Consider the following 23,158-nt stretch of genomic DNA (forward strand, 5'->3'; position numbering starts at 1 on the left):
TTTAAGGTGAGCAACAGTGACTGCAGATTAGCTGCCTCACATTGTACAAAGACTACAAACACAAAAATACCGTGTACACATTTACCGAGGGCCTTACCTATGTCTGAAATCTTTATTTCTTAAAGGGTCGGAAGCAGGAAAGAGAGAAGAGAATAGTATGAGTTTTAAGACACAGGGAAAAAGACATGTTAAATAAACAGCGTATTCTGAAGACACAGCACGAAGGAAGAGAGAGGAGACACAGCACTAATGCGAGAGCTCCCCCCTCCCCCCTTTGGAGCGGAGGGGAATCTTTCCGGCAATAACTCTTGAACTGTGGGAAAGGTACAAATTTTACACCTGGGACTTCACAGCCACATTAGATCACTGCTTATGCTTAGGGTAACAGGCTCATAATGGGTTATTGATTGTGTCACAGACAATAAAAACGCATTATTAAACTGCTCCCTCAACATGCGCACTGTATCAGGGCAGTCGGGCCTGCTTCCGGGAGACAGAGCCAGGTTAAGGCTTGTGTTTTTTTCCTCCCCGTTTATTACCGTCTACCGATTTTTAATAAGCGATTTAATTAGCGGAGCTTACAAACAGGAAAAAAAAAAAAGTGATAACCAAGCCAAGTGTGCATTGGGTAATCTGTCCGCACTGGTGGGGCAGGGCAGAGAGACTGACAGGAAGACGTGTTTGAGGTCAACTCTGAGAAGCTGAGAGGCATTTTGGAGGGGGTGGGGGTGGGGCGGGTAAACTTACGACCGCATCAGCAATCGCCAATAAACTCTTTAGCCCCGGGGACTTGGCTGCACACGCACCTGTGATTGTGCAGGCTGAGAGTGTGCTTTGACAGACTCACTCAGCGCTCGGTGAGAACGGTGTTGTGATTGGGAACAAGTGGACCTTCAAATGAAGGGATGTGAAAGAACCGCATCCACAGGGAGCCACATGAAGATCAATTTTAATATCATCATCAATTTTAAATTCTCAATAAGTGTTCAACAAAATTGTGTTGTCATTTTCTTAAATTGAGATTATTATGAAGGAATTTGAAACGGTTAAAACCTGTAAATTTGCGAACAGGTTAAAACATGGGGTAAACGCAACACGTCATTCTGTAACATCTGCCACTGCTTTGGGCCACTATGCACAGCTGGACAGACCACAGCACCCACAGACGAGCTTGTGCAGGGTTTGATCTGGCCAGCAGGGTGAATGGCTGAATCCCTCTGGTGTAAAGCTTATGTGGGGCAAACTAGCTGAGGATAAAGACAAGGGAAAGAGTAACTTTTAAATAAGAGGCGCACATAAACCACTGAACAGAAACCGCGTGGATATTTGTGCTGAATGGACTAGCGTGGTGGTAACCCTCGTCACCGGAAGCTTCCACGCTGACCTTACAGCTTCTGCTCCTCTGAAGCTGAGAAGCAACCCTGTCTTGCTCTTCCGCTTCAGCACAGCACAAGAAAAAAAGAATGGAGATCCTACTTTTCGACTTCCTCAGCCATTCAATAAATCAAATCCAATCAAATCAATCAATATGAAAAAAAAAAAACCTAAGTAGGTGAGGACCCCCTACCTCAGCTCCATGACGCTGGTGACGTTCCCGGAGGGGAAGATGCGCCGGACGTAGTTGAAGTCGCCGACGAAGAGGCTGCCGTCGATGCCGCAGGCCAGCGCCACGGGCGCCAGCAGCTTGTTGCCGTCGGCCTGGCCGTTGCAGCTGGGACAGGAGATGCTGCGCCGGCGCCCGTTGCCCATGATGGTGCCGACGACCGGCGGCTGCAGCGAGATGAACTGGTTCTCCCCGCTCCCCTTGTACAGGATGCCTGCGGGGGCAAAATGGCCACCGGCGCCGCTTCATTATCTGAGCCTCACGCGCGTAGCGGACGCCACGCTCTTTTCTGTTGACGGTAGAGACCCCCCCGTAGACAGAGTGACAGGAGGGGGAGGGACCCTGAGGGGGAGGGACCTCAGCACCAGAGAATGTAACATCATCACATTCTGTTACATTCTCTGTAACACTCAGAAGAGTTCAACTCTATTATGTTAGTATTTCTTGTCAGAATGTATTTCTGATTATGTTCTAAGTAAAAATTTTTTATCAAAGTGCAAGTCAGGCCTAAACTTAAAATAATAATAGTCATTATTCATCAGATCATTTTTCTTTGTGGTATTTTTGGATTAGATTAGCTTTATGGCAAATAATATCACTGCCTAAAATGTAAAACCTAAGGCAAAAGGGACTTTTCCCTTTGGTTGAATTGCCCCCCTAAGCAAAAACAAAAGATGAAAAAAAAGGAATAAATGCGTTCTACTTTATTAACATTTCAGAACTGATCATTAATTTGGATTTGCATGTTACTTTCTAAGATGCTTTTCTGCTTCTGAAAATGTGATCAAAGAAAATTTGGAGTTTAAATCCTTTTAAACAGGACCCCTTTTGTAATTAACTATTTAATTTATGCTAATGTATTCCTTTTCATTGTTGAATGAATTTATCTTGAGAGTGAAGCACCCCAAAAATAGTTGAATATTTACACAGCGTTTACTTTTAATACAATTTGAAAAACTTGATTTAAACCATTGGATTCCACTGTAATAAGAAAAGATGTTTCAATTTTCATCAAAAAAGATACCAGGAAAAGATATGAAAAAAAAAAAAGTGCCAAATATTGCAATGTTTCACCCCAATTGTCCTCATATAAAAATGACACATATAACAGCATGTTGTACTTCAAAAGGGTGTAAAATTCATATTACTTTAAGATGTGGAAAATGTTTTTTATTGCGTAAAAAAAACTGTTATTGTTTATAGACCAAAATATGTCATTAATTCTTATTTTCCTTGTCCGGCATGTCTGAACGCAACGCTGAATTCCCTACAGCGACAAGCAAAGAGTAAAATCGAAGACACATTTACAGAAACAATTTGAGAGAAGGTGGCGCAAAAAAATAAAATAAAATAAAAATACTGTGCGCCTAATAACGGTGAGATCTTGGCCAACGGATAAACGGATGATTGATTGCTTCCTTAGACAAGCCTCCGTTGAGCGTTAGGCAAGTCAAATGAGCTCCCGCCTCGTGTCTGTCCCCACTACAGCTTCCTGGGGGGCCGGGGGCAGTCGGCATCCCCTCTCCGAAGGTGAATTGGGAACGTGCCAAACGGAAAGAGGGAGAGGGGGGGAGAGAGGGCGGCGGGGCGGGTAACGTAAGGCACTGCCGGGGTCACCTTGAGGAATTTTTAACGGCACAGCTGAGAAAAGCCTACTTGATTACCCCGGGCCTGATCTGTGGCTGTGGCCCGAGCCGAAATCAACTTCTCACCCACGGGCTGATCACAAATTACCAGCCAGATACCTTAATGAAGGGCTTTTTGATGGACGTCAGGAGCGGGCGGGGACGAGGTGGGAGCCACGGGCGGGGACGAGGCGGGAGCCACGGGCTGCGGATTTGTAGTTTCTGATGAGCGGGGGGGCGGGCGGGAGGGGCGGGGAGGGGAGGGGCTGCCAAGATTTAGATTTGAGGCAAGAGCCGTGGGTTGACATGCAGCCCAAGGACGTCACGTTGGAAAAAAAAAAAAAGGTTTTGATTGTGTGTGAAAACCCTCTTGATTAAAGATGTGCGAGCCTAATGACAATACTGTCTGCGCGTCGAGTCATTCATTGGAGCTGATTCAAGCGCTAGCAAACACCTGTTTACATGTGGAGAGTGTAAACGTGAAATTCCTGCATTACCTTTTCTGTTACTGGCACAACCTTTTTCAGACATATAACAGTAATTAAAGCTAAATTATATATGACAGCTACCTGACTTGCAGAAAATACATATTTTTATTTTAATCTCATTTTAACTTGCTTCACTGCAATGTCCTCTGTCAACATGCACAACACCTCATATGCACAACGTATCAGACATCTTAAAGTCGATCGTCAATAATAATACAGTCTGTAACATTGGTTGCTACATTTTCCATGCCCAGGATCAACTTATGGACTTGGACACCCATGTGAAAAAATAGTATACTATGCATACCTAACATAAAGCTGGAATTAAGCATACATCAAGTATTCTTCAGTATAAAATAATACACTTTAGGTATACTTCCGCATATAATTTTTTCACATGGGCAGTCCCATGGTAGCCCAACATACGTTAAAATACAAAATGCAATATCAGTTGTTTATTATAAGCTATTTCTCCCACTTCTGTCTATTTATCCTCTACAACCCCTCTCACAACCCACAAGTGGGTTCTGGTTCTGAGGTCAATTGACATGGCTTTTCAAAACGCTGATACCACTACTGATGTTTGGCGAGCAAGACAGCTGATATCAGTCGATTTTTAATTTATTTTTTTCCCCCTCGTGAAAAAGGTTGAAAATACCAGGTGTCAACTGCATGTGAGAAATGAGAATTCACACCTGCACTGTATTCCCCACGAATACCCAACACAAATGGCTCGAGATTCAACAAAATGTCATCCTCAGGTCTAATGACATCTTCTATTTTTATCCCTCGATGGCCCGACGTTAGATAAGAAAAACAAGCACGCGCTTCCTCCACACCATGAGTCGGACGTCTGAGTCGATGCAGCCCAGTCACACGGGCCGAGCGGCGTGAGCGGCGTGAGGTGGACCTGTTTAAACGTCCAGTTCCACCCCTTCGTTTGGGAACCACCAGTCTAAAGAAGTGGTTGTGTCATGATGGCGACTACCCCCTCCTATGGTTGGACTTCAAACAATACTGCGCTAACAAACAAGATGCTAAATCGCCCCGACCCTTGGGCCAGCCGAAACCTTTTCTTTTCACCGGTGGCACTGCAGAACGCGGGGAGCCATTATTGCCGAGCATTAGAAGTACTGGGGGAAGAAAATATAACTTGTTTTTTTGGGTCTTCAAAGAAGGACTTCAAAGGGCGAGTACACACTGTGCGTGTTAAATTATTCACTTTCAGCAACGTTGGAATTTGGAAGGCAGGCTCCGTGCTAATTACTACGAAGATCAATGACGCCATCCGAGGCATGTTTCTGAGAGCTGGCGCTGTTACCATTGGCCGCGTTTCCCTTACGTCACTATAAATCACGGCCAATGGTGGGCCTGCATTTTCCGCATGGCTGCCCTCTCTGCTGCAGCACGTTCGATTGATTAAGTGCTAGTGTGTGAGTGTGCGCGTGTGAATGTGTGTGTGCATGTGTGTGTGTGTGTGAGTGAGTGTGTGTATGCGTGTGCATGTGTGTGTGTGAGTGTGTGTGTATGTGAGTGAGTGAGTGTATGTGTGTGTGTGGAGAGTATGTGTGTGAGTGTGTATGTGTGTGTGTGTGTGTGTGTGTGTGCATGTGTGTGAGTGAGTGTGTGTATGTGTGTGGGTGTGCATGTGTGTGAGTGAGTGTGTGTATGCGTGTGCATGTGTGAGTGTGTGTGTATGTGTGTGAGTGAGTGAGTGTATGTGTGTGCATGTGTGTGCATGTGAGTGAGTGAGTGTATGTGTGTGTAAGTGTGTGAGTGAGTGTGTGTATGTGTGTGCATGTGTGTGTGCATGTGTGTGAGTGAGTGTATGTATGCATGTGTATGTGCAGGGGGTGCGGCGAGCAAGGGGCTGAAATTGGGAGGGGTGATATTGGTGAGCGCCACCGATGCTCTCAGGATCGCGAGTCGCACAGAGTCGCCGCGGTAATGAAGACAGACTGGTCCCAGGAAGGGTTTTGCGTGTGACACGTCCCACAAAACACCCGCTGCCCCCAGGACTTCAATCTGAATGGCTTAAGAGATGACTTAAAGTCTTCCTGTGCCACTGCACGGGCTCCTGTGCTCCTGCAACATCTAATTGGAAACATAAACAACAATTTTCCCCACAAATGACGGATATGGAAGACTTAAGCGCATGAGGAAAACCACTGCGGTCTTATAAAGCCCCCCCCCATCTCCCCCTCTCCCTGCTGAAATACAATAAAATGAAGTCTGGCAACAAAAGGGTAAGGTGAGAGAGATCTCCACTGCTGGAATTTTTTTTTTTTTTTGGAAATGAAAAGCTCTCAGTGATTTTTTTTTTGTGAAGCACCAAAGACGGGAAGCGTGTGGGATTTAAATAAGTGGTTGATGGGCTACTGTACGGAGAGCAGGAGAGCAGGGCGGGGCCTAAGTTTGAGTCTGTTTCATTTACTTTCACAGCTTAGAGCTTGTAGGCCACTGGCTTTCCTTGCTAAGTCCTTTTTTTTGAAGCGCAGCTTTAAAGGAGGGTGTTCTGGGAGGGGACGGTGGGAGGTCGGCTCACTTCAGTGTGCTAACACATCACCGTCTCACCTGAACTTGCCTCCCTGTGTAGACCACAGCCTAAGTATTTTTACAAATACTAAGTCAGTGTTCTAGAACTCCATTGCTTTCAATCACCAGTGGCGCTGTTACATCAGCATTAGAATGTCTGGTTAACAACATTCTAATCACATGTCTGTGATCTCACAACTTTAATGGTCCCTCCAGTGTTGATCAGTGAGTACACAATATTACTATGGGCAAAAACTGGAAGTCTGCCACCACCCACCCTTCCCTTCTCCTTTACACTGGAGTGGATAAGGTGTACTGCAGTGAACGGTTCTATATTTTGAAACTGGGAGACTAGCAAAATCCCATGATAAACTGACAAGCACTTCTCTCTGCCCCAAAATAAACGTGCTTAAATCAAGGCTGGTGCATTATAAAAAGGGGACAATCATATTTTGGGTTGTGTCATTTGCACAGTTTATATGGAGATTTACAAGATCCACACACTGGAGCTGAGCTCTGGCAAAATCAATTTAGTTCAGTTTCTTTTGCACTTTCCCATCATTTCTGAGCTAAGTTTGCCAAGCAGCATTGCATAAAATTGCAAACACTTTCTAACATGTCAAAACCTCATTTAAATAATGAGTAAACACACCCCTCAGCACTGAACAAGAAATTGTCTCAATTAAGCTTGTGAAACCTGCTTAACTGTAGTCATCGGATGGGAGTAAAGTTTTTGAAAACTGCTCACTGTAGTCAGCCAATGGGAGCAAAATTCCTGAAACCTGCTTACTGAAGTTAGCCAATGGGAGTAATGATCCTGAAACCTGCTTACTGAAGCCTGCCAATGAAAGCTAAGCTCCATAAACCACAGATAGGAACACATTTAGAGAACCCACCCCCCCTCACATACACATAGAGGCGGGAGGCAGAAACACATTAGAAAAGGGGAAGGGGGTGGGGGGGGGGGGTTCTTCTCCACAAGCGTTAATATCCCAGGTGCCATTTCCCCCATTACAAGACACCTGCTGGCATTCCCATCAGCGGCTTCTGGGCCTGCCGATTGCGCGGGATGCCCCCCTGAATATCTGAATAAAGCCGATAAGAGACATGAAAGGGAGGGAGCGGGATATGTCCGCGGAGCAGTACCTGGGGCTGCGCAAGCCGCCACGAGAGAGGAAGAGGAGCCCGGAAGAGTGGGTGTGACGGACCAACGAGAGGGGGAGAAAGGCCCCCCGCCAGATCAGGCGCTGGCGTCCAATCCCAAGCCTGTTACGGGTACTGTTCCAGCACCGGCAGGGACCTCATCTCACACTGCGATCTGAACGTATTGGACATTAAATATAAATATGTGAATAAATGAAAAAGGCACACCGCTGATGATTCGGTCTCTGCCGCAGTGGCGAAACTGCTAAATTTACTGAACCTCACGTCTGGGGCTCTTTAGGATAATATCACCCCAGGAATGCAAAGAAAAGCACTGGGTATCAAGAACAGCTCTTCAGGCTGGTCCGGGCCGACGGGCCTGGGCCTTCGGTTTTTGCAGCCAACAGTAAAATATCACCTGAAAGATTACGACTGCTGCTGCTAGCGTTTGCCATTGCAAGATCTTGCCAGGTCTGGACAATCTGTTGCAGTGTTGGGAACAGGGAGACAATGACTGCTGCTGCTGCCGCTACAGCCTAAACTGAGCACGGTCAAAATGATCTCTTTGGGTCTGGCCCAGACCGCGGATTGAAGCAAGCTGTCGCTGTGGAATGCCAAGGAAAAACGGCCCCATGTTTGACACGTAGCATTCCGGTCGAAGAGCATTTGTCTGGACGTGTGCTAGAAGAGACCCCTGGGAAAAGTTTGAATGTCAGAGACGGATGGACCGGCTGACTGTGACATCACAAAGCAGGCAGGAATGCACAGAGGAGACAAGTTTGGGTCAGTCACCGATTCTGTTTTACATATTCTTTCTATGGTCACAATCTAGTGTCTCCACTGTACCAGCTGAATGAAGTATGCAAGAAGGGAAACTTGGATTCTATTTTGAGGAGGTACGCAAATGAGCAGCACAGGAAGATGTTGTGAACTAAAACTGAGGGATTTCAGAACATAGTGAGGGCCAGAGTTCAATATATTCTGAATAGTTTAACGGCCCGAAATGTTAGAAGAACATACACATCCAGGTGCGGTTTCTCACACGCACTGCTTCGGAGTCCGACAAATTATTAATTGATACACCGCACACCGACCTCGCCGTGCTGCCTAACGCTAGTGAACTTTTAAAGCTGGATTTCCTTCTCAGGCTCGTTCATTAAGCTGATCTATCTCCAAATGCCAGTGGGGAAACGTCGCCTGGAGCGGGCTGCCCTTGTTTGGTTTGATCCATGGGGCTTTGAAGGGTGAATAAAGGGGGTTCGCAGGCCCGAGTTCCAGCGGCAGACCGCGGGAGGGTACTGCGGAGCGGGAGGCTCGCAGTTTGTCGGGCCCGTTAAGAGCAGGGCTCAGTAATAGAGCGTGATTGCGTTTCTTGATGATGGAGTAACGGCGCCGTTGCCTTAGACGAGAAACAGAGGGCAAGCACCGGCGGAGGGGAAGTTATTGTGTTTAATGGAGGGGGAAGAAAAAAGAGAGCGAGCGAGCCATTCCGCCCGAGAGATGGGACAAAAACGACCGAGCATGCTGGGATAGCGCCGGGGAAGAAGGATCTTTACTTAACTGCTGGGAGGCGGTGCTGCAGGGGCCCCCAAAATGGAATAAAAGCAGCGGAGTGGAGGGAAGCGGGGTGGTGGGGGGGTTAGGTTAGCGGGGGTGTATGCGGGCTGAACTGCAGGCCTGACCAGCTCCAGCTCAATGAGCTCTGAGATTAAAGGCCTGTGAAATCCCCCCAGACAACTGGCACTAAGCCGGAGAGGCGAAGCGGGGCTTAGAGTCAGTCAAGACACGGCCGGCTGAAAGCAGCGACCCGGGCCCCGCGCTCAGAAAGCCCCGGCTTGAGCACAATCGCTCCAGACAACCGGACGTGTAATTATAGGTTTATTAGCTTTGTCCCCTTTTGTTCTGGGGACCGCCAAACCCCACAAGCCTGTTTACCGCGGAGGGTTCCTTTTCTGGGAAGGCGAAACAAAGAAGGGCGGCGCACATTCTTGGAGGAGCCACCTTTCCGGGATCATCCTGTGCCGCCAGCCATCGAACGAGCCCCCCACCCCCCCGCCCCTCCCCAAACAGCCGAGTTCTGTGACTGTGCAGAACAGCGACTCAGGCTAGTCAGCGCACCATGTTATCACGCCTCATTTCCGCTGTCATTACTCTGAGAGATCGGTCCTTCATAAACTCTCCTGTTATCTCCAAATGGGACGACGGAAGATGTTTCATTTTCGCTGGCATGTTTAGAGCCGTTTTTTTCGGGGGCCCCTGGTGCGGTGACCTGCCCCCGTTCGCGTCACCCCGTTACGAATGAAGTTTTTCTGCCTCATCCGGCCCGCCATTAGCGCTAATCATTCGGGCTTATTCAATTAGGCATGCGTCACTTTGAGCAGTCGCCCCTCCGACTTCCTCTGCTCCAGTGTGCAATTTAAATCTTGGATCAATTCACCCAGCGCCTTTTCATATTCCCTTTCTATTTTTCATATATTATTTTTTTTTTGGAGAACGTCTGGCCGTCTTAATGTTTAGTTGATATTTAAGCTTAATGCGTTCTGTCTTGTGCAAGATGGATGCTGATGACTTCCTACTTTTCTAATTTACTTACGTGATTCTGTTCCAGCTAGAACCTTGTTAAAACTTTTGATTTTAACCTTCAAGAGCATCTGTGCTGTCGACGATCATCATGTCGTGGAATGCTCATTCACCTTCACCGTATCTTACTTACGATGAACATTTACTGGGACCTTAACCAGCTACAGTGTCAACAAAATAAGAAAAACTAAAATAAATGCTTTTTGTTTTGTCTAGCACACAGAGCTTTGTTACTTTTTACGGCCAAGAGGCAAATTCTGGCCACACTCCAAATCAATCTGTGTGTAAAATCAAGCAATATGCTACACACAGACGCTTTAACTTACTACCTGTTCTTTGGCTCCGATTCCTCACTGGTAGATTTATACTTTTTTTTTAAATCTCCATTTTTTATTTTTTCGTAAAGTGCCCAAGGATGCTTGTGTGAAGAGTGCTAAATAAGAGCTTGTTGAATTGCATTTAACACTGATTAGAGGCATCTCATCTGAGGAGCAAGCGCAGTAAGCATCGGTACCGTTCTGAACATCCAGCACGTGGTGCTTGTCCAAGGTCCAGCCGCCCATGTTGGAGGCGTCCAGCTCGTACCCCTGCAGAATGGCCGTCCTCTTCTCCCAGAGAATCAGGTCCAGGCAGGACTCGTACTCGAAGCCCACAGACACTGCACGGGGGGGCAGACCAGAGGGCATCTCAGGACAGGAGGTCCCCAGAAGGACTCAGGCATCCGGGTTCCCAAACCCAATCGCGGTGACCAACAATCCACACGGCCAAACTTTTTATGTTAACTTTCCAAATTTGATAACATATCTCCTGACAGCCTCCTCTCCCTGCAAATCTTTTTAGCTTGGTGTCTGTCCTCGTCCAATCACATTACGAGAGTGACCTCATAACCCTGGGAATCGATAGATGTGCTCAGGCAGAGGTAGTGAAATTACACATGCAATGCGATTGGATATAAATTATGAAAGTGAAATTTTAACTTATCTATAATCTATAATTGTGGGCTGCGGAGAAAAGGTCAGATTTCTGTTACATCTACTATAGACATTACACACACACACACACACACACACACACAAATACTTTATGAAAGAACGGCTTTTTGAACCATCTTTTCAATGTTTCACATCAAGTGAATCATCAGTCTTGAAGAGAAAAACGTATTCTCTCACTGTTGTATTTTCTTTCAATTCCCTGTCAACTGACGGAGAATATTCTAACCAAAGGGTTTTTACATTTCACTCAAGGATGCCAAATACATTTCTATTTGCTGATATGAAAGAACTGTCCTTATCTGCAGTTTTAAATGGATAAATTAAAAGAGAGCAAAAAAAGCCAGGCAAAGAAATACTTTTGGGTGGAAGGTAACCACACATGCATGAACACACTGGGAAGTGTGCAAAAAAAAACAAAAAAAAAACAGCCTTGACCTTCACAAAATTGGAAATGCAGGCTTCATGTTTTACATGCATTTCAACAAACTGCACATAATGCAAATAACAGATCCTAACAGCCGATTCAAAGTCCAGACTGCGCAGACAAACTATTGAGACCTAAAGTAAAAAACAAATGCTACAGCTGGAACGTCTACATAGATTATAAGTATTTCCATTTACACTCTTCTCACCGCATTCAACAAGTAAGGATATAAAAAAGAACTTTTATTCAATATGAATCACATTTGGTCAACACATATTAAAGCAATTACTTAAATATAAAATAAATGATTGCTATACAGTATAGTTGCTGTGGAAAACAAAAAATATATATTGAGGACTCACCCACGGCTTCTGACAGACCATAGACCTTCTGGTTGTAGGCATCGGTCTTGTCCCATATGAAGGTGTAGGACAGGTTCGGGGAGGCGGGGAACCACTTCTGGAAGAGGCGACCCACCACGGCCACCATGAGGTGGACCTTCATCAGGTTGAAGGGGATGTTGGCCTGGGTCATGATCACCTTGAGGATGGGCTTGTAGCCTGCCGCCCTGGAGCTCAGGTAGAGCAGGGTGAGGTCACTTCCTGGGATGGCCGTCTCCTCTTGCAGGACCTTTGGAGGAGAACAGAACCAACACCCCCCTGGGGAGTCAGAGCAGTGGAACTCTCCTCCTAGTCTTCCAAGCCCTGACCCCCCCTTTACCACTCCGACGAAGTGTCACCAGCGGAATAATGATCTAAATATTAAATCATCTGTCTTCCTCCACTGGCCCCAGGTCTCATCATTACAAGTGTGTGAGAAAAAAAACCCCAGCCTATTTCAAATTTCCTCCAAAAAAAAAGGGAAGATGTCCCCAAGATTAATGCTTGCACATTTCCATAATCACATAGCTGTTAAGAATAATTGTATATATAAAACACCATGAATATACATACATCATACGTACATCATAACAATAACGTCATAGGTGAGGGTGGAGGGGAGGGCGGAAGAGACCTGCCAAGAGAAATGCCGGTTCTCCACTTCCATTGTTCTCGCCAGTGCTGGACGGTTTCGCAACGGATTCACGCCAATGTTTTTTAAATATTTTGTCTCATGAATAACACACCAAACCTTAATTTCATCGTTTCATTTAATTTTCTAATTTAGCGTAGTCCAAAATGTATTTTAGTGTTTGTGGTTTTTAAGTATGTTATATTAAGTTCTTTGGAATTGATGGATGGAGGTTCTTACTAGAATTCTTTTAATAGATCTCTTCATTTCTATGTGCAATTTAATTTCTCAATGTCATTAGATTGTCAGTAGATTGTTTCTTGAATTTCTTGTATCCTAGCTACTTCACCTGAAGTTCCCCCAGGAAAAGTTATACTATGCTACTGAAAAGTATGGTAACGGCAGAGTGATTTATTTATTTATTTTGCTATGTAATTAAAGAATTTGGATTTGAGATCAACAGACGAAGACAAGGACACACGATCAGCTTTGGTTTCATGGTATTTACGTACAGATATCATTTTAGTTTCAGTTTCTGTGTTGAGTCCCCCCATTTTCAGCTGTGTCGATGTCCAAATACTTATGGACTGCACTACATGTGAACACTCCATGTCTCTGAACTGAGGATTAATTGAAAATGAGGTTCATATCTGGTTAACAAATGCCTTCAAGTACCAGGGCAATCTAAGTCCAGTTTTTCCCCACAGTTCAAAGGCATGCAAACAGGCTCTACAGAAAAAGGCAAAAATCCACAAAACACTGCTGCAAGACGTATATATATCATAAAAATAAGCGAAATACAGAAAAATGACTTTCCCTGATTGGAAATGTCTGATCCCTCTAATGTGGGAAGCATTTAAGCTCTATGTTGCGATAATGTATGCAGAGAGGTGTGTATGTGTGTGTGAGATGTGCGCGTGTATGTGTGTTTTTTTTTACGGTGACACGCAATTCCGCAAGTCACTGCAGTCACGGTAAGCGAAGAAGCCAGAGTCAAAGGAATCATGTGGTCGCTTGTGTCATCCGCAAGTCACACCAGTCGATGGCATCGGACACGCGGACTTCATCACCGCGCGTGCGCCCGTCGCGCGTTTCTCCGCAGCGTGAACTTGAAGGGCTGAACGAATTCCTGCCGTGACTCCTCTCTCTGATCACCAATTACGGAAGTGACACTGCTAGCTCCTTTCCGTGGCCCTCAAACAAACCAATAATTAAAAACCCGCCGCCACTTCCTGGCTCTAGCTCTTATTTGCAGTTGGGCATCATTATTTAATACCATTTTACTACATGTTTTTTTTTTTTACGTTTGTGTTCTTTTTTAAAATTTATTTTTCTTTTAGCTGATATCACTGGGGACCGTCCATGTTTAATGAGTAAACTTTATGCTGAATTATTACGACCAAGAAGCCCTACGTGCAGATGTAGCACTTCATAATTCCAGTCACAACCTCACTGAAGCTTATGCCTGCAGGAGGAGCTGGTTAGCATTTGGCATTTGACTGCTCGCATCAGCTGTTATTAGGCATTATTAAGATGCACGAATGCCTTCTCATGGTGGAACTGTGGAGCTTACTTTTCTCAGACTCACAAAGTACAGTAGGCAGTACAGTGGCTTACAGGCTATTCTGCTTCTTGAATATAAATGATGGGATTAGCTGTCATCTGAGGTTTTTACAGTACATATAAAAAAACGGAATATAAATTTATTACATATTGTCTTGACTCTAGACTCATACAGTAGATCTACACCAAAGACATGTAGATCAGAGACTGCAGAATACAGATGAAAATAAGCCTCCCTGGTTCACTCTGAAATGATATTAATATGCAATGGCCCTGTCAAATAAACAGGCGCCTCTCCTTGTAAGAGCTGATTTGTGAAATAAAGAAATTCGAATTTTGATATCTGTATATGGCCTCAAATTATGAACAGAATATTATCTTTTATCTGATAAAACAATGGATTTTCTGAGTTAGCGATCAAACCTCACGAGAAAAAAATCTCGCATTTTTACTCATGTTTTACAATTATGTAAAAAATGTCAAAACATATATTTGGGTGAGCTTAATAGCTACGCCTACCCTATAAATGTTTCATTTATTTATTAATTTGTCTTTTATTTATGAATAATCCCACCTCCCCCTCCCCCCACTCTTCAGGGGAAAGGTTTAGCTCATTGTGCATTCAGTACGCTGTTGGTTCGGGACACACTGAAGAACACAAGATGAACAATTTCTGCATTTATCACTGACACTGTTCTCTCCCTCTGGATCCCAACCCCCCTCCTGTGAATCTCAGCATATCTTTTGTGCTGCATTAAGAATTTTACTGGCGGTTTCAGGTTTGTAGTGTCATAATGGTTTTTTATAATAATAGCCGTATCTGATTAGTTCTTTTTTTTACCCAGCCTGTGACATATAGCATACCAATTTTCAGATGGAAGATAATAAGGTGTGAGCTTGGTCTACGTGTTGATGAGGTGCAAGGGGGAACATCTGTTGGTTGTCTGGGTAATTTCTATCACAACAGACAAGACGTGAGATCATCATGCTTAGCTGGGCATTCACCAGAGCAATTCAAATTAAGTGCTTCAGCTCAAGGTAACAACTTCAGTGCCACGACACGAGATTTGAACCTGCAACCTGGAGGAGACTCCAGTTCCCTTATCCCCATTTTACACGGCTGTCAATATTGCAATTATGGCGGCAGCAGAGCAACCGTTATCAACATTCATCTGGAATTATAACCAGCTTCTGTAAAGTACCACTTGGTTCACCTTCAGGAATAAAGGCAGAACTCTCTTTAGACTGTGTAGATGGTAAAGACAGATGCGTCTAGCATGTGCAATGAACTTAATAAATACAAAGTTTTTATAGCTCCAAAGGTTTGCCCTGCATGAAATATTACTTTCTAATTTCATACAAATGTGTGCTGCATTATAATACAGTGGTCTGCATATCATATGAATGCAAAAGCTTGGAGCCAGTTTAATATTGACCTATTTAGCACCTAATTACTATTAATGGGTTCAGTTAGAGGGGAGATATTTGTTCATCATTTATGTATAAAAGACTGCTTTCTATCCTTTCTCCAAATCACTGGAGCTTTAGCGGGAGCTAAATTTACACATTTCACACTTACCCGTTCCGTTTTGAAGCTATTATTCAATACGGGATAAATCCGCTTTGAGGACCGGACACAATTCTTTTCTTTTCTTAGCCTAATAAACAGCTGAACAGGCAGTATTAAACCGGCGCTGAGCTACAGGACCGCCAACAGGCACCAGGTTGTTGTGAAGGGCCGGGCATCATCAGAGAGATATTATCTACTGTACAGCGGCTGGGAACGGGGATGCGGACAGCCCACACGCGCCCGCCCATCATACCGCAAGACGGAAGATCTCCCCTCGCAGATGTGCCACGGCTTCCGACGGTAATGGGGGAAAAGAGAAAGAAAGAGAGAAATACAGACAGGAAGTAAAACTCCTGGAACTCCCACAAACCCACGAGCGCATCCAGAGCCGTTTGAGAAGAGAACCACGGGGGCAGCCGTGGAAGGAAGCGGTCTGACGAGGCGGGGAACGCATTTGAGCCTCCTCAAAGCACGCAAGAGGGATACACACACCCCCCCCCCACGCCCCCTCTTCCTCCGGCACCGCCTCGTTTACAGAACATCATTTCTTCTTCTCGTTCCCGATGTAATCGCTCCGCTCTTCCGGAAACCCGCGATGATGGCGCTGCCCCGCTGTCGGCCCGAAGGGCAGCCGCGGGTGTCCTGCGAGAAAATCGGGACCCCCCCGCCCCCCCGGGGAACGCGATCGGCTGCGCTCAGCGCTTTTCGAAACGGGCCTCGTGGCGGGCCGTGAGCGGGCGCTTCGCGGCCGCCGTGGCCGACCGAACCCTTCCCCCGCAGCGTTTCATTTCCTCAACGTTTATTGACTCGAAATGAATAAACATCACGGCGAAGGACAGACTCCGGCGCTCGATATCGCCGCTGCGAGTGCGGGACATTAACATTCTGAAGCCTAAGCAAAACAGCCTTGCGCTGTGTGTGTGCGTTCACAGCGCTCTCAGATTTACAAAACGAACGAATGAATGAATGAATAACTACATTCCAAGTTGAAGTGAAATTTAGTCACTAGTATCCTTCACACGGAGCTCACATCGATGGGTTCTTGTGTTCCGGTCCATCTATGTATTGTGATTGGCGTATTTGTTTTTGGCTGGACCCCAACAGCGGGGCCAGCCCTACAAACGCGAATGTCTGTGACTGAGCGACTGAGTGATGAAGTTACACCATTGGTCGGCCGGTCCAGCCATATACTAAGTTTTGACCTGGTCTTGTTTGGACACACCTGAGCTTTGATGATGTCAGTATTAGAGCACACCTGGATTTCAGGAATAATGAATTTGGGACTCACACACGCCCTGAGGACGCGTTTTGGGGATGGCTCATACCCAGGGAGGGGGAGGTGGGGGACTGCGTTTTGGGCTCACCTGCGTCTCGGGGACGATGGGGCTGTCGTCGGGGGAGGACCTGAAGAAGGTGGAGAGCGGGGAGGAGACGATGAGGGGGCTGGGCCTGACGAAGCCGCTCAGGTCGCAGCTGGGGATGTCGTTCTCCTCCTTCTTCATCACCAGGGTGTCCATCACGTAGAAGACGTTCCAGGGGATCCACACGGTGCGGTACTGGGTGAGGAAGGGCGAGCGCTCAAAGCTCAGGGTCAGCGAGGCGCCCCCGTTGGCCAGCAGGTCGAACCTGGGACAGGGAGAGGGCAGGAGATTACCCAGAATCCCAAGAGGCTTGTTCTACACCATCTCTATGACCAGCTCATACCATGAAAACCACTGAAGAAAATTTTCCCATTTTCACAGGTGAAAAGTCCAGTGTCTCCTCATTAATATTTTAAAATATTTCTACAAATCATTGTATTAAAACACTGGTCCAGCATTCTGCTAACATGGTAAAAACTGCTCTGGCAAGTATGTTAATGCAGCCAGCATCACTTCTACTGTGTGTTTCTCAGTGAAATAGAACTTTTTTTATTTTGAAATAGGTGGGCCTGTCAAGATTTTTGTAAATGAGGGGGCCACCAACTCTAATGCCCTATATTCAATCAGCCACCCTTGGGGGGCCCACTAATGGACTCACATGCCTGCCTGTACGGTCACATGGGCTAACGCATACACACGCCTGCACACAAGCACGCACACACACGCACACACACAGCGGTCTGCGAGAGGCGCAGTCTGGACTCAGACGGCCCCTCCCCAGCCTCCCCAGGCCATGGGATCCAAACATCTGTGTGCATCCAGGCTTTGATCTCTGACTGTGTCTCCATCTTTTTTTCCCCCTGTTTTTAATTTCCTAAATGGATATGGAAGTTGACCAAGCGTGATTATTCGCTGCGATTTTTGTCACGCCTCCCGTTGTGTGGCCGGGGGGGAGGAGGGGCTAACAGGGGTGTAACATCTGGACAGAGAGGACTAATCTGAGAGGCTATTTCTCAGCAGCTGTTTTCCGGCAGTTTCCTTTTTTTCCCCGCTGTTTGTATGGAAATGCTGCTCGGGTCTCGTTCCGTTCGCCGCCTAATCGGATCCGACACCGTCCCCCTCAAAATGCCGTGACCCGCCTAGTTCAGAGGAAATCGGGAAAAGCAGCAAACTCAGCGACTCATTGGATTAAATTTAGAGCCATCACACGTCGTGTATCTTTCAAATAAGTGTGAAAGAAAATCAAAAATACAGTTTGTCAACCCCTCTCTAACTCTAACACCCCCACCCCCACCACCCCCCCCCAGCCCCACACTCACGCACAATTTAATCGAGACTAGTGGTGTCACATGTAAAACAGCGATGCTCTATTTCGGTCACAATGATTGCTTGCAGTTTCTCTTGCAGTACGAACGGGGGACCGCACGGCTCGGAGGAATAACGTGTTGACTTTTTTTTCAACACCGAGTGAGAACCGACGGAGCCGCAGCACGCCGACTGACTCCGTCCTTGTAAATTCAATGCATTTTAAGCAGCTCTTGTTTTAAAGAGCCTCTTCGGCTGCAAGTTAACGCTAACAGGAGTTAATCACTGCGGTTAACAACTTTTGGGGGAGCACTTTAGCGCAGAATGAATAGAATGAAAATGCGCAAATTAAAAGATAACATTGGCGCAGGTCTATTGGAGCAACGCTCATTTGGGTCATAATTGTCGCCATTATGGCTCAATGTCTACGGTGGCATTCGCCACTAATGCGCTAATCGCTCAAGAACAGAACTATTTCCCATCCTGCCCCGACTGTGCCGCGTGGGGCGCCCTGACCAATCAGAGGAGAGCACAAACAAACTCAAACTCAAATTCCTTCGCTGAGGAGGAGGAGGAGGAGGAGGGAGGCGGAACCGCCGGGGCACGTACATGCCGTCCTGGCGCGTGATGGTGTATCCGTGGTCCGGGTAGTGCACGAAGGACACGTTCACTCCGATGAGGGGCGTCCCGTCCGCCGTCAGCACCTGACCCCGGATGATGGACACCAGGCTGGGGGGAAAATACAAAAAAAACTCAAGATTTACACACAGACCCGTTCACCGGCACGCACAGACACGAGGTCAGTAATGCACGCTCGCGCACGTACAGACACGAGGTCAGTAATGCACGCTCGCGCACGCACAGACACGAGGTCAGTAATGCACGCTCGCGCACGCACAGACACGAGGTCAGTAATGCACGCTCGCGCACGCACAGACACGAGGTCAGTAATGCACGCTCGCGCACGCACAGACACGAGGTCAGTAATGCACGCTCGTGCACGCACAGACACGAGGTCAGTAATGCACGCTCGCGCACGTACAGACACGAGGTCAGTAATGCACGCTCGTGCACTCTCACATGCATGTGCACGCGTGCGCACACTAACGCGATCACTCACACATGCAAGCGGCCTCTCACACACAATTAATCACACACGCTCGATCTTTCCCCAATACAAAAACTCACACACCCAAACATATATGTGAACACACATGCACGCACACACACACACACATATAAATGCTGCACACACACACATATACGAGCACTCCCCGCCCTCACACACAGCTTTTAAACAGCACATAACTCATACGGTCCCCTAAGAGGCTCTGGAATTATTTCGCCATTTAATGCGATGCAAGGCATCCCCGTCCGAGGCTTCATCAGGATCGATATTCAGAAAGTGAGCGATTGAAATGTAAATTACGCAGTTTTAACTCAACCCCCGAGAAACCGTCGCCGCTCTCCGTTTCTTTCTTTTTTTTTCTCGTTCGCCGGAAAGCGCCGCGCCGCCAATTAATTTCGAGGCAGGCCGAACACGTACGCCCTCCGGAAAAGGGAGAGAGAGAGAGAGAGAGAGAGAGAGATTTAAATCAGCTCTTAATCAATGGCAGCGGCGAGATAGCGACTTCTCCGCAGGCTACGGGACACCTGTGTTTACTTATTGGTTTATTCTGAGGTCATTACAGCTTCGCTAAGTGCTAATCAACGGCTCTCTGAGCAACGCCGCACGCCCTCATTAGTTATTTCCATTTCAGGGAACCTGTCCACTTAAAAGCTTTTTAAGGCCGTTCTCTCCAGCGCCGCTCCCGTCGCCCGGAGTCCGTCCGACCCGACGCGTAAACAGCGCGTGAGTTACGCGCTCATGATTTCAACGTCCTCTTTTCCTCCGTCGCCATAAACACGAAGGAATGAAAAGGACCTGTCATCGCCGCAATTTCAGCCCGAGGCTTCGATCCCCTTTTCCGGCTTTCCGGAAGGACATTCGGCTGAGTTATCCCGCACCACCAGGCATCGTTCATGACAGCAGGTCCATCGGACAAAAGGAAAGAGATTGGAGGTAAAACTGTTTATTGTGCTCGTGAAACAAGACTGTAATATTCAGGCCATTCTTCAGTAGGCCTGGACTCTGGCCGACGGGCTTTTTCTACTGTGGACGTAAAAAATGCACTGTGTTCTGCCAAATAGAGTCCATGGGGTGGACTGTACTTCTGCACAAAATGCAAAGCCAGCTTAAAATATCCCCATCCACAGAACAAAAAAACAAAAAAAAACAAACAAGTGAAGACTAACAGGGAAAAAAGTGGAACAAACAGGAGCTTCAACTTAAAATACGGGGCAAACAAACCAAAACTCATTCCCTTGGGGGTCTAACCACTGTCCTTTTTAAAATCCCAAATAATGTGGGAACAGTGGTTCCCTAGACTCATCACTTATTTTGACACCAAATCCACAGCTCTGGAACGTCGCCCAGCGATTGGGACATCATTTCCCCCCTATTACCACTCTTATCAAGTCTGTGTGAATTCCCACCAAGGAAGACCTGAGGGCACCAGCAACCCCGCAACTTTTTCCACAAACCAATCCCGCTTACAGCCTGTTGGGTAAAGTTTCACTAACAAAATGCGCTACACTCCCAGACTGGGCTGGGGTCAGTCCTACCGTTGCCCTCCATTTTGTTTCTGAACATAGAACTTTCTTCATAACAGAATGTATGCTTTTTCTATGTTAGAATGATTCAACCAGTTTCCCTGCATATGATTTACTAAATTCTAAACCAGCCCCTTCAAAATCAGAGCCATCCTTAATAACCCGCAGATCTCTTTGAGACAATTTTAATAACGTGCCCACATGAATAAATATAGGATTTAGAGGAAGAATTCAGTAATATTTTCATAGTGGGTGGGGAGGCGGGCTGGGGTGGATTAGTGACTCCTGTAATCAGCACTAATTGTGCCGACGGCTTATGCAGCTTGATTCCTTAAAGCAAAACAAATGCGATGGTCTTACATATCAAAGAGGAACACTACATGCGCGGTTTATATATTTATTCGCTAATGCCTCGTGGTAGGTTATTCCTAATCACCTGGTTTTGGTAAATGCTTGGAGAGTCTCTACATGTGTTTTCAGTTTGAGCTTCTGGCGATTGCTGAAATAGTTCCCTCAGCTAGGTCCATCTTTACATGTGTAACAGTTTTGATATTAAATATTTACCTTGTGAAACATATCTGCTTGGCCCGTCTACAAAGGAGATATTCTACACCTACCATTGCAATGAATATGAATGAATTCTGTCAAATGCGAACGTAATTCTTCGCAGAGTTCAATCGAGAAAACCTATCCTCCTTAGTCTTCAGGAGGGAGAGGGAGAGATGACTCATCAGACTATTTTAAATCCACTCTTTCTTATTCAGAATAGAACGAAAACAAAAGGAGAGACCACACACTTGCTTATGCGTAGGCTTAGACCGATGCACTGTGAGAAACCAGAATGGTTTTATTTACACTGGAACCCAGGTCCAGCTGCAAAAACAACCTTCTCAGCTCCCCTATTCCTGCAACTGTAATCCACAGTGCTGACAGGGAACCTAACACAATGACCACCGACTACAGGTTCCCACACCTCCCAAGCCTATAACCAATTTAAGATCTATGCCGTTTTCTCAGACCAACCCAAGGTTCGCAAGCCATCTGAAATGCACCGTCTGTGTCCATGTATGTACGTGTGTGGAGCACTGTGTGTCCAAAGCATGTAGCCAGTGCGGCGTTAGCTTGATCGGTGTGAATGATCTTCGGTTGGGGGAACACAATGCGTTTCTCATCCCGCCCACCTGAACTCCTCCCACGCCCCACCAGTGGGGCCCCAACTAGCAGTGCTGGGAACCCCTGACCCGAAGCGCTTTTCGCAAGCCTGGCAGGAGGTCTCGGTCCCGACCCCCCCGGCAGGTGTGGAAAAGGCACCTCATACCCGGACGATTGATTATGGGGTTTCCTGAAGGTGCAAGCGCGTGGAGGCGGGGCCCGGGTCGAGCTGACACCCGGGGGCCAATCGGCTTTGCCGGGGCCTACGACCGCACCGGGCTGCAAAAGCGCAAAAGGCCGCGGCGGCTCGTAAATCCTATCGACGGAAAAATCCGCTCGGCCACAGGACGCCGCAGAAGTGGGCTGGATTTCCCTTCAGTATCTTTTTGATCCTGTTAAGTTAACCCCCCCCACCCCCCTTTTTTTTTATCTGTTGAAAAATATCGGCGAGGATCATCCCCGATTGGATTACTGGCGCGTAGGGGCTCCCGCAGGAGCGGCTTCATTGCTAACCTACAGAGAGTGGCCGGAACAGACTAATAATGCTTTTCATTTCCTGCTCAACACAAATTGTGCATGCCCTGGTGAATACAATGCAGGGGAAAGTGGTGGACTTAACACCACTGGATTATATAATATATATATATATATATATATATATATATATTACTTCCCCGTGTACTCGTACAGCCTTTTCTCCACCCCAGAAGAGGGGAAAAAAAAAAAATCTATAAGGTCTCAATTTTGTTCTTTTGAGTGTGCGGTTGGCTAAAAAGCTGCCTTTAGGGGAGTTGGGCTCTAGCACCTGGGAAAACGATACAAGGAAATACGCTGTGTGTAAGGCATTTTTCCCACAGCGTCCAGGAACTGGCGCCGTGAGCTATGCATGGCAAATTGTGGTCACTCACTCACTCACACACTCACGGACGACCTTTGAGGGACGTTTTGTGGGACGCATGCGCAGGTGGTGCCAGCTAAAACGTGGGTCTGGACGGTTCCGTGCTTGTTGATATACTGCATGTGCGATACAGGTTTCAGAACCTGTACAGTATTTGTGTTGTGTGGAAGGAGCTGGGCAGCAGGTGGTAAGAGTCAGGGAGCTGTGTGAATGTGTGACTCCAGTGCTGTCGCCTCTCCTCCTCTCCACCCCCGTC

The 23,158-nt window shown here is 46.7% G+C and overlaps 1 protein-coding gene across 22 annotated transcripts in view; it reads right to left on the bottom strand.

Moving 5' to 3' along the window:
* The window catches only part of tenm3 (teneurin transmembrane protein 3), a 484,477-nt gene that overhangs the window by 22,019 nt on the left and 439,300 nt on the right, over window positions 1-23,158 (bottom strand). For 18 of the 22 annotated variants that reach the window (XM_064335073.1, XM_064335078.1, XM_064335072.1 and 15 more), the window contains 6 exons: window positions 18,810-18,929; window positions 16,899-17,160; window positions 11,753-12,020; window positions 10,489-10,632; window positions 1,568-1,817; window positions 98-118 (listed from right to left, as the gene is read on the bottom strand). In XM_064335073.1, coding sequence (XP_064191143.1) covers window positions 98-118; window positions 1,568-1,817; window positions 10,489-10,632; window positions 11,753-12,020; window positions 16,899-17,160; window positions 18,810-18,929 — 1,065 coding nt within the window. The remainder of the gene's footprint in view (window positions 1-97; window positions 119-1,567; window positions 1,818-10,488; window positions 10,633-11,752; window positions 12,021-16,898; window positions 17,161-18,809; window positions 18,930-23,158) is intronic. The other 4 variants (XM_064335061.1, XM_064335075.1, XM_064335070.1 and 1 more) reach the window with 1 other exon arrangement.

The sequence above is a fragment of the Anguilla rostrata genome, chromosome 5 (genome assembly GCF_018555375.3).
Source record: "Anguilla rostrata isolate EN2019 chromosome 5, ASM1855537v3, whole genome shotgun sequence".
In the NCBI taxonomy this organism is placed as follows: Eukaryota; Metazoa; Chordata; class Actinopteri; order Anguilliformes; family Anguillidae; genus Anguilla; species Anguilla rostrata.